This window comes from Scatophagus argus, chromosome 19, assembly GCF_020382885.2.
Source record: "Scatophagus argus isolate fScaArg1 chromosome 19, fScaArg1.pri, whole genome shotgun sequence".
Taxonomy (NCBI): Eukaryota; Metazoa; Chordata; class Actinopteri; family Scatophagidae; genus Scatophagus; species Scatophagus argus.
The window spans coordinates 12,249,111-12,268,233 of NC_058511.1; the positions used below are offsets into that span (position 1 = coordinate 12,249,111).

General features: G+C 39.3%; 2 protein-coding genes across 9 annotated transcripts in view; both read left to right on the top strand.

Moving 5' to 3' along the window:
• The first annotated feature begins 10,530 nt into the window (after positions 1–10,530).
• LOC124051018 lies at positions 10,531–14,649 on the top strand. Of its 4 annotated transcripts, none has more exons than XM_046374033.1 (10): positions 10,531–10,709; positions 10,811–10,876; positions 11,790–11,911; positions 12,022–12,082; positions 12,213–12,352; positions 12,562–12,649; positions 12,810–12,863; positions 13,198–13,251; positions 13,637–13,834; positions 14,066–14,649. In XM_046374033.1, the coding sequence occupies exons 2-10, from the start codon at positions 10,819–10,821 to the stop codon at positions 14,383–14,385; spliced, it is 1,095 nt and encodes a 364-aa protein (XP_046229989.1). In that variant the 5' UTR covers positions 10,531–10,709; positions 10,811–10,818; the 3' UTR covers positions 14,386–14,649. The 4 variants fall into 4 exon arrangements, with proteins under 4 accessions (XP_046229989.1, XP_046229993.1, XP_046229991.1 ...); XM_046374037.1 differs by having other exon boundaries at positions 13,643–13,834; XM_046374035.1 differs by having other exon boundaries at positions 12,213–12,349; positions 12,559–12,649.
• Positions 14,650–16,515: 1,866 nt separating this feature from the next.
• Positions 16,516–19,123, top strand: part of LOC124050405 (A-kinase anchor protein 7-like) — a 37,262-nt gene continuing 34,654 nt past the window's right edge. For all 5 annotated transcript variants that reach the window (XM_046372897.1, XM_046372899.1, XM_046372898.1 and 2 more), the window contains exons 1-4: positions 16,516–17,145; positions 17,259–17,514; positions 18,338–18,499; positions 18,759–18,913. In XM_046372897.1, the coding sequence (XP_046228853.1) occupies positions 16,969–17,145; positions 17,259–17,514; positions 18,338–18,499; positions 18,759–18,913 (750 nt within the window). In that variant the 5' untranslated portion in view covers positions 16,516–16,968. The remainder of the gene's footprint in view (positions 17,146–17,258; positions 17,515–18,337; positions 18,500–18,758; positions 18,914–19,123) is intronic.

The following is a 19,123-nucleotide window of genomic DNA, read 5'->3' on the forward strand; positions in this document are numbered from 1 at the left end:
CAAATTCGTAATTCCTCTTCAGATAAAGAGCACACTATGACCTAGGGTTAAAAGAAAGCAGTTCTGAATAAAGGAGGTGGAAAAATAAGAAAAATGGACTGTAAGTCTGAGCATGAGATTAGAGGCAAGATATACAAATACCTCAAATGACCTCACTTAACCTTAGCAATGTGCAAAACCAGGCATTACAAACACTATGAAGACTTCAAATAAAGAGAGGCGAATACTGCATTCTGAACTTGCAACATGCAAACAAAACCAGTCATTTCAAATATCTCAAAATGTGCCTTAATATAAGTACAGTATGGAGTAAAGACATGTAGTTACTTTGTACCACAAACCATGTGTTGCATTTGACTCATCAAGTCATATAGAACAACTACTGCCATTCATTTAGACAAATATATGTACATCTGCCTCTTCATTTTTGATAATCTTGTTGTCTGCAGCCTCAAATGGAAATGTGTATAATTTACTAAATGTAAATGGAATACATTAATGTTTAATTAGACTGGGGCATGCAATCAGTTTTGTGGGAATGTGATTCTGGTGTAATGAAATTGTCACAAAATTGAAATGAAATTGTAATGAAATCATAACTTTATTACTGCTCTAATGGAGCTTTAATCACATTGTAGTGAACACATCAGTGTAGCGGAAAATCTCTATGACTATACAGGGAGCTGATTTGGTTAATTACATAACACACTGTCATTTATTCAGAGAAAATTATTTTATTAGAAATCACATGAAACCTTTTTCTCTCATTGCAGAACACACCCCTTTTGTCATCATTTAATGACCAGCTCCATGTCTTGATACATCTGTAATGGTCAGAAACATGATGCAAAACCTCTTCGATAAAAGACACTTAGATTATTTTTCTCTGTGGAGGTTTTAATGAAAAGTGTATTTGATCTGTAAAAGAAACCTCTTTGTCTCCTCCAGTACACACTTACACCATCTCATCAGGGTTAGGATTAATGAACAGGACTTTTCTTCTGCTGGTGCTTTGTTTGGGAGCTGAGCAGCATCCAGACAATGATCTAACACAGAATTATTGGTAAGATATTGATTTATTCTTAATTAAACTGTGATTATACAATACAATTATGCAATTGATTAAACAATAAATGAATAAAGAAATAAAGTGGTATAGTATGGGAAACATGAATGCAGTTTTATACTGCAATGACTACTATTCTGTAACTGTCACTGAGTTAGATAAGAGGATCAATAACACTCTCACGTCTGTGCACTAGCCAGCTAGATTAGCTTAGCACAAATACTGGGAGCAGAAAACAACCAACCTGGTCATTTCCTGGAGTCTTATTGTAAATATGTAGCTTCTACACAGACTAAATGAATGGTTTGTAATGCATTTAGAGGTGCAGCAAGACTTGGTGCTAAGCTAAACAACAAGTGAGCAACTTGCATTAGCAATTATTTAATATTATACTGCCCGACATGATATCGAGGTATTAATCTTCTCATCTGACACTTGGCAAAAAAAGCAAATAAATGTATTTGCAAATTTGCAAAATGTATTGACACTACACTGAAATAATTTTGTATAAGATTAGATTAAGCTCTTGCCCAGGTGAGTACGAGTATTTTAGTTTTTAGTTGCTACTACAGTAGACTCACAGCATAAAATGGTGGAGTTAGGATGGTACAACATCATTGTAGCACCCAGGATGTGTTTGCAAAATTAGTAGTCATCAGACCTGGCAATGAGTGCAGTTACGCATTCCAGTAACTCCATCATCTCAAAGATACTGGATTTGAATTTCAGCAAAGCATTTAATCTCCAGTCTTTTAAAAGATTTTAAAGAAAACACTGTCACTCAAGTGTGTCATCAGTTCTTCTCTCTGTCTTCCTCTTTGTACTAAAAGGTGATTGCTGAAGCAAAGAGAAACTGCTGTGTCACCTTTCAAAAGTTTATTGCACCAGATTGTAACAAGAATCTCTTCATTTACAGCAAGGAGACACGAGGTTCAACATCCGCTGTTGTGGTTTTCAGTATCAGAATGTAAACAGTATTCAATTTCATCAGTAAGATAATGTGATGGGATAATGGCGGTTAATCTTTGAATAATTGACAAAAAATAAAATAAAATAAAAAAATACCCGACACACACACACACACACACACACATACCTGCCTTTGGATTCCCGGCAGTAAAAGCCATGAATAATGGATCTTAGTTTCCCTGGCCTGAGGGAGAAGCTTTTAAACATAATTTGTTGCTTTAATTTATTTACACAACCTGGCAACCCTGGCCCCCAGGCTAGGTGCATTACACAGGACTGAATGGCACCAAGAGTACGCACACACACACACACATGCCTACACCAGGTATAACACATATGTTTGACACATGTTCTTGTATATTTATTATGTACTTTCATCTCAGAAGCACTCTGTCTGTTTCACTCATTCACAAAAAAGAACATGTTAGTGTTAAATATTTAATATCGGTGCAGTGATAACAGATGTCACCATCACTCTGCTAGCAGCCCATCAAAACTATTTATCTCCAAGCAGAATATTTATATTCAGAAATTAATTTTCACACTTGATGGGCTTCATTTGGGGAAAGTTTCAAAATGTTTATTTAACAGATAGTCAACTCATTCCTTTTCATAGCAACAACCAAGAGAAGTAGTCAAATGCTGAGTTTCAGGGTTGCACATTTGGACACTCAACATAAGCTGTTGATGCTGCTGCTGGTACAATCCATTTTGGCCATGTAGACTATAATATGTAGCATGTAGCATGCATTACATATAAGCAAATAATAGCTGGCAAGTTGTCACTTTTCTCTTGTCAAGTTTTCATTATGTTATGTTTAAGGTGAACTGTCAAGAGTTTTATAATGACAGCACAAAAACAGATAACATTTGTGAAAACACAGGGCCATCCTGCCACAAAGCCAGGTAGACAATTAAAATGATTATACTAGGCAGGTGAATGAAGAGCAGGTTAGTCAACTGAACTAACTGTTCACTCTCAGACATATCATGAGCACACAGATCTCTGGTTTTCTAATTCTGACTTGAGACAGCAGCCTTATTGTTGTCTGATATCATCTACCCCTGTCATCCTATAAATCCAAAACAGATTTCAGGATCGCTGGTCCCACCGACCTTTAATCACGCTCAGCTCATGATGAGTTTCAGCATGTTACCAAAAGTCCAGAGTGTCTTTACAGACAGTGTTTACAGCACAACGGGAGGTTGCAAATGATCCTGCTGAGCAATAATCATAATCACAATAAGCTGTTTACTGCATATACATCTTTAACTCCCCATTATTAATGATTCTTGAAACCTTAATATTAGACAGAATTCAAATGTTAAGCACAAAAGCCAACATTTGACTGGATTGTGCATTTGCAGGAGCCAACACGCTGGCCAGTGTTACAATGGCACACTGCTGCTGCTGTTATTACTGTTCCAGCAGGAAACTGGGGGCTTAATATTGCGCAAAAATATTAAACTCTTAAATATAATTCTTGAAAAGCAGACTTACAAATTCATATCAGTGTAAATGTGGAGGCAACTCTGGTCTTTGCTTTGACACAAACCTTAGACTTCCACTTATGGTTTGAATCTTTGATGGCATGTAAGAGGAATGAATGCTAAATGTAACTGCAATGTAAGAGCAGACGTTATGTATTAAGTTATGAGTGATGTTTGTTCTCACAGTTTTTTTTCCTTTTTTTTTTCCTTAAGGTGCTATTTCAAACAAAATGTCTATTTCTTTAAAGGGATAATAAAACAAAAACGAACAAAACAAAACAAAGCTTATAACACATTAAAAAAAAGGTCCCTTTGTTCAAATTCCTGTAAAAGCTTGATATAATCTATTTCATACATTTCTGCAGTGTACCATGGTATTTTAATTTGGTAGCATCATACACCAGCATCTTTCTAATTAATTAGACTTTTCCAGCCAACAGTCCTTGTTCGATATCAATAGTTTGGGGATTCATTTTAATCTTCTACACAACCAAATTTACTGCAGTGGTGCAATCTTTTTAAAAGCACAGCGCAGCCCAGCGAAGCACAGCACTGTATTCCTCCATTTTCCAGAAATGGAATAATAAGACAGATATTGTCAGACTATTAAGCATTATATTCACAAACAAATTCAATCTATCTCCCCATGCAACTTCTTGTAGCCTAGTGTTTGTTGGTAAAATGAGAAGGATATTAAATTTGCTGGTGAGGTTTGTCAACCTGAGAGTGCTTTTCTGTCACTGTGGCACTGAAAGGTAATCTGTTTCTCCATGCTGCTGTCGTGATCAAAGGAATCACACTCCCATGACGATCACACGCTGCATCCCACACAGACACATGCAAAGATACACCCTGACACATGTGTGCATCAACACTTACACACACACACACACACACACACACGCCCACACATGTGCAAAGGGACACATTCAAACACACAGACTTACATTACATGTGCACAAACACTGTGACTTACATTCACACGCACAAAGCAAATCTCACTACGGCTTGATGTTGTGTGTTTTCTTTTAAGAAGCTTGGCTCCTGCCGGGAAGACAGCAGTTGGAGAATGGACGGACGCACACATGTACGCACACACACACATATTTGAACACATTCACACACCAATACTCAAAGCAGCTGCACAGCAGAATTCAACAAGAGGGTAAATGATCAGTCGAAGCTCCCACACCATTTGAAACTGCAGTGAAAGAGAGAAAAATTATTTTATTTTAGATGTCTTTGTAGCCATCCCACATTTCATATAGTACAGTAAGACACTAAGTGGCAGCCACATGAAGACTTGACTTGACTCTGATGCTGCCTGTAATTTCTTCTACTTGAAATAAATGAAGATGTGGCTCATGCTGGGACTCCAGTATGGATTCAGCTGAAATATTCAGTATTCCTGCAAATGCTGGATTTTCGAAGGCAGAAAGATTTTATTCGCCAGAGAGGCATTTTAATGATCTGAAGGCAGCAGCTAAGCCATACAAAATATGAGACAAATACAGAAGGTGGTTTTATGTTGGCGTTTGTTTCATGGATGTTTTCTACCTGCATCAAGGCCAATTTCTGTTCTAAATATGTGCTGTACCACAGTTTATTGTAGATGTGCTGCTGCAGGTTTGCAGTCTACACCATCCACTGTATCAGACCCCCACCCTCGCTCACAGGGGACTTTACCCAGCACTCCTTTCATGCTTTAGTCATCCCGCCTGGGCTGCTGCAACATCCCTCCTGGCTTGACTCCCAAAGCACTCTTTAGCCCTTACATCTAGAATTCTCCCCTCCAACACACACACACACACACACACACATCCTGTAGTCCCTGCACTGGCTGCACAAGGCTGTTTGTATCGAATACAAAACTCTGTTGCTCAAACCTCCAGGCCACAGCCTAGTTGTGCACGTCAGCCTGTGATCTGCATTCTGTCGTTAGCTGCCACTTAGCTTTGTCTCCCTGCGGCAGGCTGGTTATCGCTCACGCTCCCCTCCTCCTCTTCCTCCTTTCTAAAGGTGGAATAACTTTACTTCAGACAGATCAGCAGAGTCACTCCCTATTTTCAATCATAACCCAAAAACCTGTCTGTTTAAGAAATAGCTCATGTACTTCTCTTTTTATGTATATATGTGTGTATTTTCTCCTTCTGATCCTCTCTTCCAGCTGCCTCTTATATTTTATTCACATGCAGTTGTAGAAGGGATTGTGTTCCAGGTGGTTTATTTGTATAAGAGAGAAAACTGCACTGACAGGTACGTCTGCAGTCATTTAACTAACTTCATCTCAAAAATCCTCCTCTTCGTCCTTCCCTGCTGACTTTAATCAAGAGGGGAAAAAAAGTGTTTCTCTTGACTCATGTTGAGAGAAGGTGCTGCAGGGTGAGCGAGCACCAAAAGAAATAAGGGGAAAAGAACAAAAGATATTGAGAAAGGGCAAGATAGAGAAGAGAGTAGGTTTGATAACCACTGTACAACTGACTAAACAGTTTGTTGTACACAGTTTGGGTTTGGAAACAGTTTTCTGTTGTGGCAACCAGCTGCGGATCTCATTCAAGCAGAAGAAAATGAAGCACATTACACAAGCATACTGTTAGCAGCGTGTTATTGTGAAATTTCTGATCAAGACAAGACAAGACAACTTTATTTGTATAGCCCATTTTTACAAGCAGTTTGTCTCAAAGGGCTTAACATCAAATGCAATTGCAAGTGATTTGTGATGCAAATGAAAGATATCTTATACCTCATGAGAACTTATACGAGGAATCAGTTTGCGATCTCTTAATGTTTTATTAAGCACCATCGTCGGTCAAAGTTAGGTTTTTTACCAAATGCCTGCAAAAATAAAGACATTCCCCTCAGCCTCAACTGTAGATATTAGCAAATGTTATACTTGCCAAACATCTGCATGTTAACATTGTCATTTTGAGCATATTTGCATGCAGATCTTAACATTTAACTCAAAGGACTTGTTAACCATTTTTCTCTATTTGTCGGCCAGCGGTTTTATATTTATTGGTTTGGAGTGAGATCTCTGCTCCTTCTACAAGCATAGCTAAACATAATTTAAAAGGTATGGCTGGACTGTGGATTACCTCCTACTTTAGCCCCAACTCAGTAAGCAAAGGGTGGCGGGTGGGGTGTGTGTGTGTGTGTGTGTGTGTTTGTGTGTGTGTGTTTAATCAAAAAAAGTGTCACATTAATTCAGACAAATTCAAGCAATCTAGTTTTCTAATAAAGCTGTCATATTTGCATCCGGTGACTTACACTCACCATCGTTTTAGATTAATTCCCGTCACAACCTTTTGATTTATGAATGCATAATAACTGAGGGCAATGTCTGTGACTGTGAGTGTGTGTGTGTGTGTGTGTGTGTGTGTGTGTGTGTGTGTGTGTGTGTGTGTGTGTGTGTGGATTTGTGTGTGTGTGGATTTGTGTCTACAAAGCCCTGACTTTTAATCTAATATGTTGCTTGTGCTTAGATGAGAGAAAATCACATTTTGCAATAATTGAGCATGTTAAGAAGGAAAATCAGACTCCTGGTGTGAAGGAGCACAAGTTGCATCATCGGGTCCTTGTTTTACAGCAGAGTCTCATCTCAGCTTATCTCGTTGGCATTCATACCAAAGGACCAAATGTGTGCAAGAATTTTGACATTGTCTTATCCACTCCTTGTGTAAGACATCCAAAGGTCAACATCTGCTCTTTCCTGTAGGCACAGACGGGAAGAGGTATTTTTCTCTAACTGCTGCAAAGTCTCATTTTTTTCCTTTTCTTTTCTTTTCTTTTTTTTGGCAGCTCTGTGGTGAAATTGCAAGGTAACCTCTAATTTACAAAACTGGAGACGATTTTTTGATTTCATTGACTGTCATAATGAACTTAAAATGTTTTCCTCCAAATTATATGGATTTTATGCAAACAACAAAGAAAAAACAACAAAAGCAACAATGCAAAAGTAGTGTGGTTCAATATCCAGTCCATTTTATTTCCTATTCCTTTAGTTCTAGAGTGTTTTAGAGTCTTGCAACATCATTTTCAGCTCCCTGAAGAAATATTTTTTGGTATTATGTAAATTTGTCTCTTCCACTTTGCCATCTCACTTGGTGTTGCCAAAAGAGGTATCAGACTGTCACAGAAACACATCCACACCTGTTACTTTATTTGCCTAGATGCTGCTGTTTTCACTTCACTGCTATTGACTACAGTAACTGAAGTGCACACTGTATATAATCCTGTTATCATGACAAGATCCAAACTAAACAAGAGTCTGATACTCCTGATCACACTGTTGAAGTCTTAAGCTCATACACAAACATTTCTCCCAGTGTCAATTTACTTTATATCTACCATTGTGTTGCAGCATCGAGCATTAACTCTGCACAGCAGACGATGGAGCAGGCAGAGGATATAATAGGTACAACCAGTGCCTGACTGGGTGTTCCCAGTGCTCGGCTTAAGGCAAAGGGGCTCGTTGTTTTTGTTTTGTTTGGTATTTAAAGTTTGGAGCAACGTGCCACAAAGCTTGGGCTGCATCCTGTTTTATCATCTTAGAGATATTTCGAAACATTTGAACGATTTAAAGTCTCAAACACATGGAGAGACCACTTGATTATGGTGACAGCCTTTTAAGCTTTTTGAAACAAAATTCTGTCAATCGATTACAGTGACTGGCTTTTACACAGAACCAGTGATGTGGTCATGAGACAGAAAGTCTCATGACCACATCACAGCTGTTTAAGCAGCCTTACACTGGCCTCCAGTGTTAGAATTGATCTCACGGGCTCTTCGTGGTCTCTTGTTTCTGACCTCTTCATACATTCTCATATGTATGTGCTTTGAGGTCTTTTTATGTGTTCCAAAAGACCTGGATTAACTGTCTTCTGAAAACATGCTTTTGTCTGTGAGCTTATCCTGGTTTTATGTGATCTCTTAATATTCTTACTGACCCACATGGTCTTTATATAAATTGTCATTTTTGTTTATTTGATCTCAAATTGCTGGAGTTGATCTGTTTTTCTCATGATTTTATTGAGTTGCTGCCTTCTGTGAAACATTTTGTTACTACAGGTTTGGAAAGGTGTTACATAAGTTTTAGAGTATTTTATTTCTCAGTAATTCCTTCAGCCTCAGCAGTTTTTGTTATTTCTATTTTGCTAATTTCTGTTGCTTTTATTTTGCCAGCTATCCTCCCAGTTTGATATTTTGTGCCCTATTTTTTTTTAATTATGAAGCACTTTTGGTCTGAAAACTGCACTATAAATAAATCTTTACTCATTTACTCAGAACTGAACATGTTTGGTATGAGCTTGATATTCATTAAATGAGACCAGCAAGTAGGACTGAGACATCTGTTTGTGTTAACTGTTTGCTACATCCTTAAATCTGCTGATGCACTGCGGGGTTGGCATGATCTGAAAGTTAGGCTGGAGGCCAAATCTTCCCCTGAAACTTCACTATTAAGATTCTCACATTCACTGAATCAAACAGATGGACTTCTGATACCTGATTACCATCTTCTGGATAAAGCTTGCCACTGCTTGTAAAAATAGTGAAGGCCACTAAGCCAACCATAACAGGAAAATACTCCAAACACTTCAGCTGTACAGATTGCAATTAAAGCTTTGATCCTTCTATTGACATAATTAATATTTGTGTAGATGCCGCCGAAGACTCGTCAAAAGTCTGCAAAACCATCTCAGCTGCCTGTCTTCAGCTGTCGAAGGAGTAGTCACACACTTTCACTGCCTCAAACAGACTCTGGATGTCATTACACAGACAGCGTCATGTTGCACAGTGGGATCCTAACAAAACTGTCTTTTATTCCAGCATCATACATAAAGGAGACCGAGCAGAGCCACCAGGAGCCGTCTCGGTCCCTGCAGAAAAGCACACAGTGGCAGTTTGACACAGGAGAGAAAAAAAAAAACACTTCACCTACTGTCAGTGTCTGCCAACTCCTGCAGACTGAATGACATTGGAAACAACAGGCAGTTATGCTTTCCTTTTTATTTATTCCAACTATGCAACACAAGAAAGTTCCTGATTCTGATCTTATAGTGTTGTAAAATGAATGCCAATGACAAATGGAATGCAACAGCAGGGTAATTGTTGCTGACTGATGGTTTTTGTTTGGTTTGTTTTAGAACATATTGCCCCTCGCAGCAGATGGAGTTCCGTCCTCTCACCTTCTAACCATTTGAAAGCAACAGAAAGTTTAATGAGACAAGAGTAGATGTTCAAAATGTCCCACAAGATTCTATATGATGAAGCACTACAAATTAATCAAATGATTTTGGTCCACTGATCCTAATGTCAGATTACGACCTGGTTTTTGAAGCTGCTGGTGTCCAACTTGTTTACACAGCCATACAGGACCCAGATTATTGACAGGCCAACAAGTGTGTTAATGTGACTGAGCCACATATGGCAGTGAATTATGTCAATTAGAGCAGGGTAAGATGTTGCAGAGTGGTATTGGAAGCTGTACAGTGCTGCACCCTGCTGGCTTTGCTGTAAAGGCCTATGTGAACAGGCTCTGCCTCTGAAACATGATGCCACCTTCAGGCTGGGACACACACATCTGGAAGAACCTACAATGACAGAGCACGGCTGTAATAAACAGCTGCCTGGAGATCAAGGAGACAAATTGTCCTCAACCTATAAAATCATACTGGACATGTGAGTTTCTGGGAAAATGTGCAGTACAGTATGTACACTTACACTCATGTGAAAGAGATATTTGACATTGATGACAAGCTTTAATTTTATTTCTTTTTATCTTGGGCCTAGCACACGTGCTTGGAATATAATTTAACCTAAATATTACCTGTATACATACATACAGTTCACACATTTTTATTTGCCAAACATAGTTTTATTTAGTTTGAATAAAACAAAACGTCTCAGAGCCGCGTGCGTGAACATTACATCACTGCATCATCACTCTGCTCCGGCAGCCAATGAACGTTCGTAGCGTCCTCAACGTCACGACGTAAAGACATCGAGCGATTTCTTTAACTTTCACTTTCTGTTGAGTGTATTTGCTTATCTTCCGTTGTAGAGATTAATGCGTTTTCGAGTGTTGTCTTGGTGAAAATAACTAACTCGAGTAGCATCCATCGCTTTACGCTTTACACCAAATTAATATTAAGTCAGTCTGTCGTGTGATCACTTCACTTCAGAGGTTTGTATTTTCCTTTTCTTTCCGCGCCCTCTTCTGTGTGTATAAACCGCACAGTAACGACAGCGTCATAATTCTTGTTTTTGTGTCCTCTTACTCTGCAGGTGAAGTCATGTCGTTGCTGGATAAAATAAAGAACAAGAGCAAAAAAGCAGCCCGTGAATTTGAAAGTAAGTGACCATTTTTTAGACCTACACGGTATGTGGGTTCAGATCACATTAGTGCTGGACACAGAGACGCCACTCTCTGTGGTAAACTGAATTTCATTGGTTGGCTGTAACCAAGTAACTTTACCTATATGGTGTACTTACAGGTTTAAGGTTGACTACCTGTTCTGAATTTCTACTTTATACAACTTTACTTCTAGTCCACTACAGCTCAGAGGCAAAGATTGTACTTTTTCACTACATTTTGTCTGACACCTTTAGTTACATTCCAGATTTGAGCTCAAATTTTGGCTCTTCCAGGAGTTTGCATGTTCTCCCTGTGCCTGCGTGGGTTTTCTCCGGGTACTCCGGCTTCCTCCCACAACACCAAAAACATGCACATTAGGTTAATTGGCTACTCTAAATTGCCCCTAGGTGTGAGTGTGAGAGTGTGTGGTTGTCTGTCTTTGTGTGTTGGCCCTGCGATTGACTGGCGACCAGTCCAGGGTGAACCCCGCCTCTCGCCCGTAGTCAGCTGGGATAGGCTCCAGCTCCCCCGCGACCCTGACGGATAAGCGGTATAGAAAATGGATGGATGGATTTTGGCTCTTCCAGTCCAGTGAAAACCATGTATCTCCAAATCTTGAGATTTTGTTTTTTCCCCTGATAATCTGAAGGATTTAGTGTCCTACTAGTGTCCTTCTACTTCTTCAGGTAACTAAACTGTGGAAAAAAAGGGATTAGTCAGCTTCTTAGAGATTCATAGTTCTCACAGAACGGTAACATTAATCAAAAAACATCATCTGTAATAAATAAATAAAAACACAGTCAGGGACCATTTTTTTATTTTACTTTTACTTTTGATATTTATGGTAAATTGTGTTGGTAATACTTACGTACTTTCACTGTACCAACTACTCCACATATGTTGTTGCAGAGGCAGGTTTACGCACTAACTTGGACATCCAGTTTGTGACTCGAGAAGAGCTTCTTGAGTTGTTTCCTGGAGCTGAGAACTTCCAACTGAGAAGGACCATCTTTGGAATTATAAATGAACAGGTGGACTAACAATAACTGAATAAAGAGAGATTTAAATGGAGGTAAATTAAAAGGATAGAGACTTCTCACAAATGCTAGGATTATTCTGTAATACTGTGTTTTTATTTCAGAAGCCAGTTGATGCAGTCATAAGAGAACTGAAGGCTTTCATCCCACATGAAATTTTCAGGGGTATGTAAAGCTCTGCTAGCAGCTACTTTCACTTTCACATTTAACAGCTATTCCAGCTGCTCTAAGTATTGTAACTGTGTGTATTAGTCATCAAAATGCTCATACACACAACCTGATTGTCTTCCTCCAGCTGCTGTAACTGGGAATGGGGTCTTTGTGGATTACCTCCATATCCTGAAGGACATGAAGACCCAGATGAACAATGTGCAGGCTTTCCTTGATGCTCACATTGGTCTTCTTGAAGAATTCAGCAAATATCCACCGGATGAGGAATGTGACGATCTTAATTATGCAGTTTCTGTTTTATTTTGACGTCACTGTATCTTAAGTGCTTGAGAAACATAAAAAAATCTGAAATTTAAATCTGATAAATCAGACCATATTCAAAGACTTGACTCAGGGCTGTCATCAGTGAACTTTAGTTTATAATATGTCATCACAGATTGACTGTTTAGTCATTGTGCAATTGTACCAAACAGGCTCTTTGTCAGACCAGTACCCCAGAACCCTGCAATCAGCTGATGCCCTGCAATGCCTCAAATGCTGACCAAGAACAAGGAAAACCAGGTCAGTCTCACTTTCTTCCTCTTCACACTCTCCTGACATGTTTAATGAGTCATAATCGCTTTTGAGATTCCATTATAACTTTTGAGTTGATTTTGAAATTATATACTATAAGAGTCAGGAAGTGTATTTATGCCTTTTCATGTGACATACTCTTTGCCAGATATTGGAACCTCGAGTGCCAGTGGTCCACTGCTTCTCCAGTCTAACCAAACTGGTAAATCTAACTTTCTTCCCTTACACACTTTCATGACATGTTATGACTTTCATGATATATTATATTTAGTAAAGTTAATGATTGTCAGTGTTCACGACAGCAGCCCCTTCAATGCACATCACTTCAAATGTGTGTTGTATAATCATATTTGACTTTGGACCTTTGCCCAGCAGCTGCTTAAATCAAAGAATTGCTGATAAATATAAATCAATCTTATTATGACTGTTAAATATGTTAAAACCATGCCACTGAGCATTCAGGATTATTCTAGACAATGGAAACACATACAAAATATTCAAAGTTCTAAGTTCACTCATTATTTTTGTGTTGCCAGGTATTGAAACCCCAAGTGCCAGTGGTTCATCGCATCAATATTTTATCCAAACTGGTAAATCTAACTTTCTTCCTTTGCACACTTTCATGACATAATATATAATCATGTCAGTGTTTGTCAGAGTTTTACAGCAGCAGCTCCATCAATGCTGCTTCATCATTTGGTGGAGCACTGGGACTGTCTGACTGAATCTGGGAGCACATCTATCTAGGCCTAATTCGTGGTATTCGCTAACAAGGGTTGAAAACATTTTAAGCTCCAGCTGTTTAGTTACCATGTCTGACAGGCCTTTTAAACAACAAATTTAAAAATACTTTCTCCTTTAAATTTATATCCTGTAATCCAGTAGAAATGATCATTTTCAAATCATTTTTTTCACTGTTAGGTTTACTCAGTTTTTTGTAAATGCATAAATGTGTGTGTTTTTGTCTTATCACAACCACAGTGCAGTACCGGAGTGTTGCCTGTTGCGGAACCCTTGGTGTCCCTGACCAAATGATGCAAAAAATGAAGAATCAATGTCAGGGTCAGGTTCAGATTGTTGAATGCCAGGAGGATTACTGGATAACGGTTGTCTTCTGCCCAGTCACTTCACGCGTGGGGTCAGATGCTCAGTCAGCTTTGAGTAATGTCACTGGTAAGGGAAAGATTGAAATGATAATTGCTTATAATTAATTAGTTTTATAGAATCAGAGTTTAGCTTTCAGCATATTGATGTATTGTTAAAAGAAAATCTTCAGGTATTTACAAGAACAATATGAACCTTTTGAATACCATTTGTGGTCAGTGTCTCGAATTGCACTTCACAATGAACCTTAAAGTTTTTAGCTCATATTTCATACTCCTTCCTTTCTTTTGGTGTCCACAGATGATAAACCTGTCATTCTGGTGTTGATGTACCACAGACATCAGCCCATGTGCGTTCCAGAGATGAGAGAATTGTCTTCTTTCCAAAATGTTGTATTGTGTGTCAATGTTTTCTACCATGAGAAATGTGGATTACTCACATGTGCACAAAACGATGCTGCTGTCTCCAATATACAAAGCAAATTACTAGAGTACAGCAAGACATCAAGACATCCAAATACCACTAGAAATGACCCCTGCGCACCTGCTGAAAGTAGTAATACCAGTAATGCTCATAACTGGTGGAATTTTTCCATCATTAATCGATCCTCCTTCCGTTAGCTGGGCTATGTGCCCTTGAGCAAGTCACTTGCTCAAGGGCACATAAGTAACTCAGTAACTAGCCAAAGGATGAACTTTGTCAGTATATCTAGATAAGCAATTAATTTAAAAAAAATAAAGATTATACAATAAAGGTAATGCTTGCTTTAAAGCATGAATGTGCATTTTTTTCTGTACTTACTGTAAAATTTTGATGTGCAAAGTGTATAAGGTGCAATGATTAATATGCCTAATACTTTTAATAAACTACAAGTATGAGTGTAATCCTATTGTCTCTGATCCTTTCTAAAGGCCATTCAATATTTCTTTTTTGATGGTATCATGTATATGACCATAACCTTGAATCTGGTGCAATGTATCTTTTAGATTTACATACTCTTAGGGTATTTTGGAAACAAATTCACAGATTCCAGAAATGCCAGTTAAGTCTTTGACATCTTAAAAATCAGCTGAACTCAGCAAAGTTCACAGTATTAGTAGTATTTTAAGAACAATCCATTATTAAGTTAGAAAATTGCACTTTTTCTGTGTGAGCTCTGAGTTGTCTAGAACAGGTAGAATGTTTTCACAGATAGTATTTCATATGCAGTAGCAATTCTGAAACGTCGTAACTTAGCTGGTTAAATGCATCATGTTTACTAAAAGTTAAATGTTAATAATTATTTTTTAATTATTTTTTTCCTTTTCCTGGAACAGCTCCGGCCCATGGTCCAACCACTTCAGGATCCCCTTCAGTTCGCCTACCAGCCCCGCCTTGGAGTGGACGACGCCATCATCTACCTGCTGAACAGAGTCTACACTCACCTAGACAAGCCGGCAAGCACTGTGAGAATCACATTCTTCGATTTCTCGAGTGCGTTTGACACCATCAGGCCGGCTCTGCTGGCTGAGAAGCTGACAGCGATGCAGGTGGATGCCCCACTGGTGTCCTGGATCGCAGACTATCTGACGGGCAGACCGCAGTACGTACGCCTGAAGTGCTGCCTGTCAGATGAAGTGATCAGCAACACCGGGGCTTCACAGGGGACTGTCCTCTCTCCCTTCCTCTTCACTATTTACACCACAGACTTTACGCACTGCACAGAGTCCTGCCATCTTCAGAAATTTTCTGATGACTCTGCAGTGGTTGGGTGTATTACTGGGGGGGATGAGAGAGAGTACAGGACGGTAGTGGACAACTTTGTCACATGGAGTGGGAAAAACCACCTACAGCTCAATGTGACAAAGACCAAGGAACTGGTGGTGGACCTGAGGAGGACTAAGGCTCCAGTGACCCCTATCAACATCAAAGGGGACACTGTGGAGGTGGTGGAGGAGTACAAATACCTGGGGGTGCACTTAGACCACAAACTGGACTGGTGCAAGAATGTGGACATGGTCTACAGAAAGGGCCAGAGTCGCCTCTACTTTCTGAGGCGGCTGAGGTCCTTCAACATCTGCAGGACGATGCTGAGGATGTTCTATGAGTCGGTGGTGTCCAGTGCCATCACATATGCCGTTACCTGCTGGGGCAGCTGCCTGAGGGTGAGGGACACCAACAGACTCAATAGAATCATCAAGAAGGCCAGCCATGTTGTGGGAGAGGAACTGGACTCTCTGACGGTGGTGTCTGAGAGGAGGATGTTGTCCAAAATAAGAACTATACTGGACTTTCCCTCTCACCCTCTCCACAATGTGCTGATCAGCTACAGGAGCTCGTTCAGCAACAGACTCATACTCCCACGATGCACCACAGAGCGACACAGGAAATCATTCCTGCCTGTCGCCATCAAACTGTTAAACTCAGCACTGTGACGGACACACTCACTGTTTATACAATGTACATATTGGCTACTTTTACACATTGTACATACCTGTATTTTTAAATTTTCTTAAAAAAATTTTTGAATACAGTTTTTGTAAATACTACTGTACTTGAGATTTTAGTTTTTGTTTATCCTATTTATATACTCTGCACTTTTCTCCTTTCTTGGTCGGGAATACTGCATGTGCAATTGTCTGTAGAAACAAGAATTTCCCTCCAGGGATTAATAAAGGAATTCTGATTCTGATTTAAGTGAAGTGACAGATATTTTTCCTGGAAAGCAAGAAGCACTTTTGCGCTGAAAAACCAAACCGGACGTTCGACGTTGTTTACAAACAAGCTCTTTCCGGTCGGCATTCCAAATTTGCCCGTGCTGTGAAGCGAAATGTTATTTTCCTTTATTTGTTCAATTTTTTCGTGACAGTGACTGCCACCAAAGACCTTTTTGCACCAACATAATGACAAGTTATCAAAATGATAATCCGATTAGTTTAGCCAGTTAGCTGCACAACTCCGTTATAGGCAGTTAGCCAACAGCTAAGCTAGCTCAGCAGTTGTTCTGCAGCATGGCTGTTTGATTCATTTCAACAGGTGCTAGCTACACAGAGGCAGCGTTTGACTTTACATGTTTGTCCTGAGTAACGATCCCGAGGAGAGGTGTGGGCATATGATCTGTATTTATGGCTAGGTTAGCTGTAATGTCGGTTAACTAGCTAGCTGTTAACGTTGGCTGTACATTAGCTGACTTTTAAAAGTTTGTCACACTTGGGTGGAGTGTCATGCTCCTTGGCCGCGTCCTGTTGAGCCCGATCAGATGGACCTGTTCAAAACTTGTTGGTTTACAGACATTTTTTGCTGTCGGTGGGGTATCAGTTCTTAGGCTGAATCTTATATCTACCAGTCACGGTCATAACGTCAGCGCGCTTAAGCCATCTGCACACCGGTTACGATTTAAGGTAATGAAATAAAAGTCGTCTAAAGAAGAAATCTCATTCTATCCTATCCTCAGTTTACAACCAATACAGTCTGAAGTTCATGGTTGTGACCTGGTCTTAACAACTTGTTGTAGGCACAGTCGTGTCTGTTTCAGCTCACAGTGTGGGACATGCAGGCAGCCAATATCTCTTACGGCAAAGAGACCGCTGCCGCTGCCTTGGATGATGGTGATGATGATGATGAGGGTGGTGGCGAAAGTGCAGTCGAACAACAGAATCTGACAGAAAACGAGTGGCTGAAAAATATGACAGTGATTCCAGGTGAGGTGCCTGCAGTTGGCATGGATGTCCAGCAAGATGAGACTGACACTGGAGCCTCCATAGTGTCCGGTGAGTACAACTGTGTGTGCCTGTGATCCTCAGCAGGTTTGACAAAATTTAATTGAGATCATTCAGACATCCCCTCAAGACTTGGGGTATCACTTAGTAACACCGTGTAATGTGATTTTTAGTGTACACTTATGAGACTAAAACTGTTTTATTGTCATGTGTAGTCCAAGAAAGAGTTTTTGACCCAGTGTCTTTAACTTGATATTTACGTAACATTTCACAAGTCACAATGTGATGCAATTGAAGAATATTGATTTATCTTAATTAACCCAATACTTTAGATTATGTCACTAGGATGTTCAAACTCACCAGCTCAGTGAAGCACCAGACATGTTGGAAGCTCTACACCTGATCAGTCACATAGATGTCTTCATCTGATACAAGCTCTGCTTCAATATGTCCTAATAACACACAATTTTAAAATGACATACAGAACTGCATTTGATGCCCATGAGGCAACAAAACAAGATCCCTTTCTCATAACTTGGCATGATTGAATATATATATATATATATATGTGTTGATGTATGCTGATATTTTCTCATTTCAATTATACCTTAGTACACCACATTATCCTAAAAAAATGTTACTGTAGGATCAGACACATTTTTTCTGGACTTAATATTTTTAGGGAATAACTGCAGGCCTTGCCAGTAAGTTGTGAGTTAGGAGGTGTAGTGTGTTCTTGAACTATGCCTATTTGTCCTACATGTACCACTTGTGTATGAGTCCTCTCCTTTGTTTTTGTTTTGTTGTTTTTGTGTTCATGTACATACATTTACATTGTATTTTTTGTTGCATTGTCATTTATTTCTTTTCTTAGCATCTCCAGGAGCATTAAGTGAGAAGAACATAAAAAGGAAGATGAGAAGAGAGAAGAGGAAATTGATGAAGAAAAAACTCAAGTCAGCTGATTCTTGGGACAGTTTAATGTCAGAGCTTCCATTTTCTCTGACCAGCCCCACCACATGGAAAGAGTTAGGGTGTATGTACATTCTTAAAATTATTTTTCAAGAATTCTTTGAATTATAAATTGAGATTTTTTTCCCCCTCTGCTGTACACAGTTAAGTGTAGCAGATTAATGGCTAACAAAGTAGTACCTCAATCTGTTGCAGGCTGGCAAGATGCCTCTGCTTTTGGCTGCATTAGTTTTAACTAGCTGTACCTAATTAACTGGCAGTTCAGTGTAGGTTATACACATATGTATATTTTAATCTTAAGTATGCTCACCCTTTCTCCCAAGTCACCAGCCCAGAGTCAACCCAGAAGAAGAGAAAGAGGAAGAGAGGAGACAGTGGAGGGCGAGTGGACAGTGAAGAGGATGCGGAGAAGAAGAAAAAAAAGAAAGAGAACCAGCGACCCAACTACTTTGTTTCAATCCCCATAACTAACACACAGGTAAGGAGCTGCTGTACTTTTGACTTGTTTCTATAAAAAAAAGGAAAACATTTAAAGCATTTTCAAATGTGTTGGATTAATTGGTGTAAAACATTATTCAAAAGTGTGAAATTCTGTTAGGCTTTGGGGAGCTATTGGCAGTAATGCAAATTGATAGTGATTTGTAGTAATGCTGGTGAGATGCTTCAAGAAAAAAAAGGGGAGGGGGAT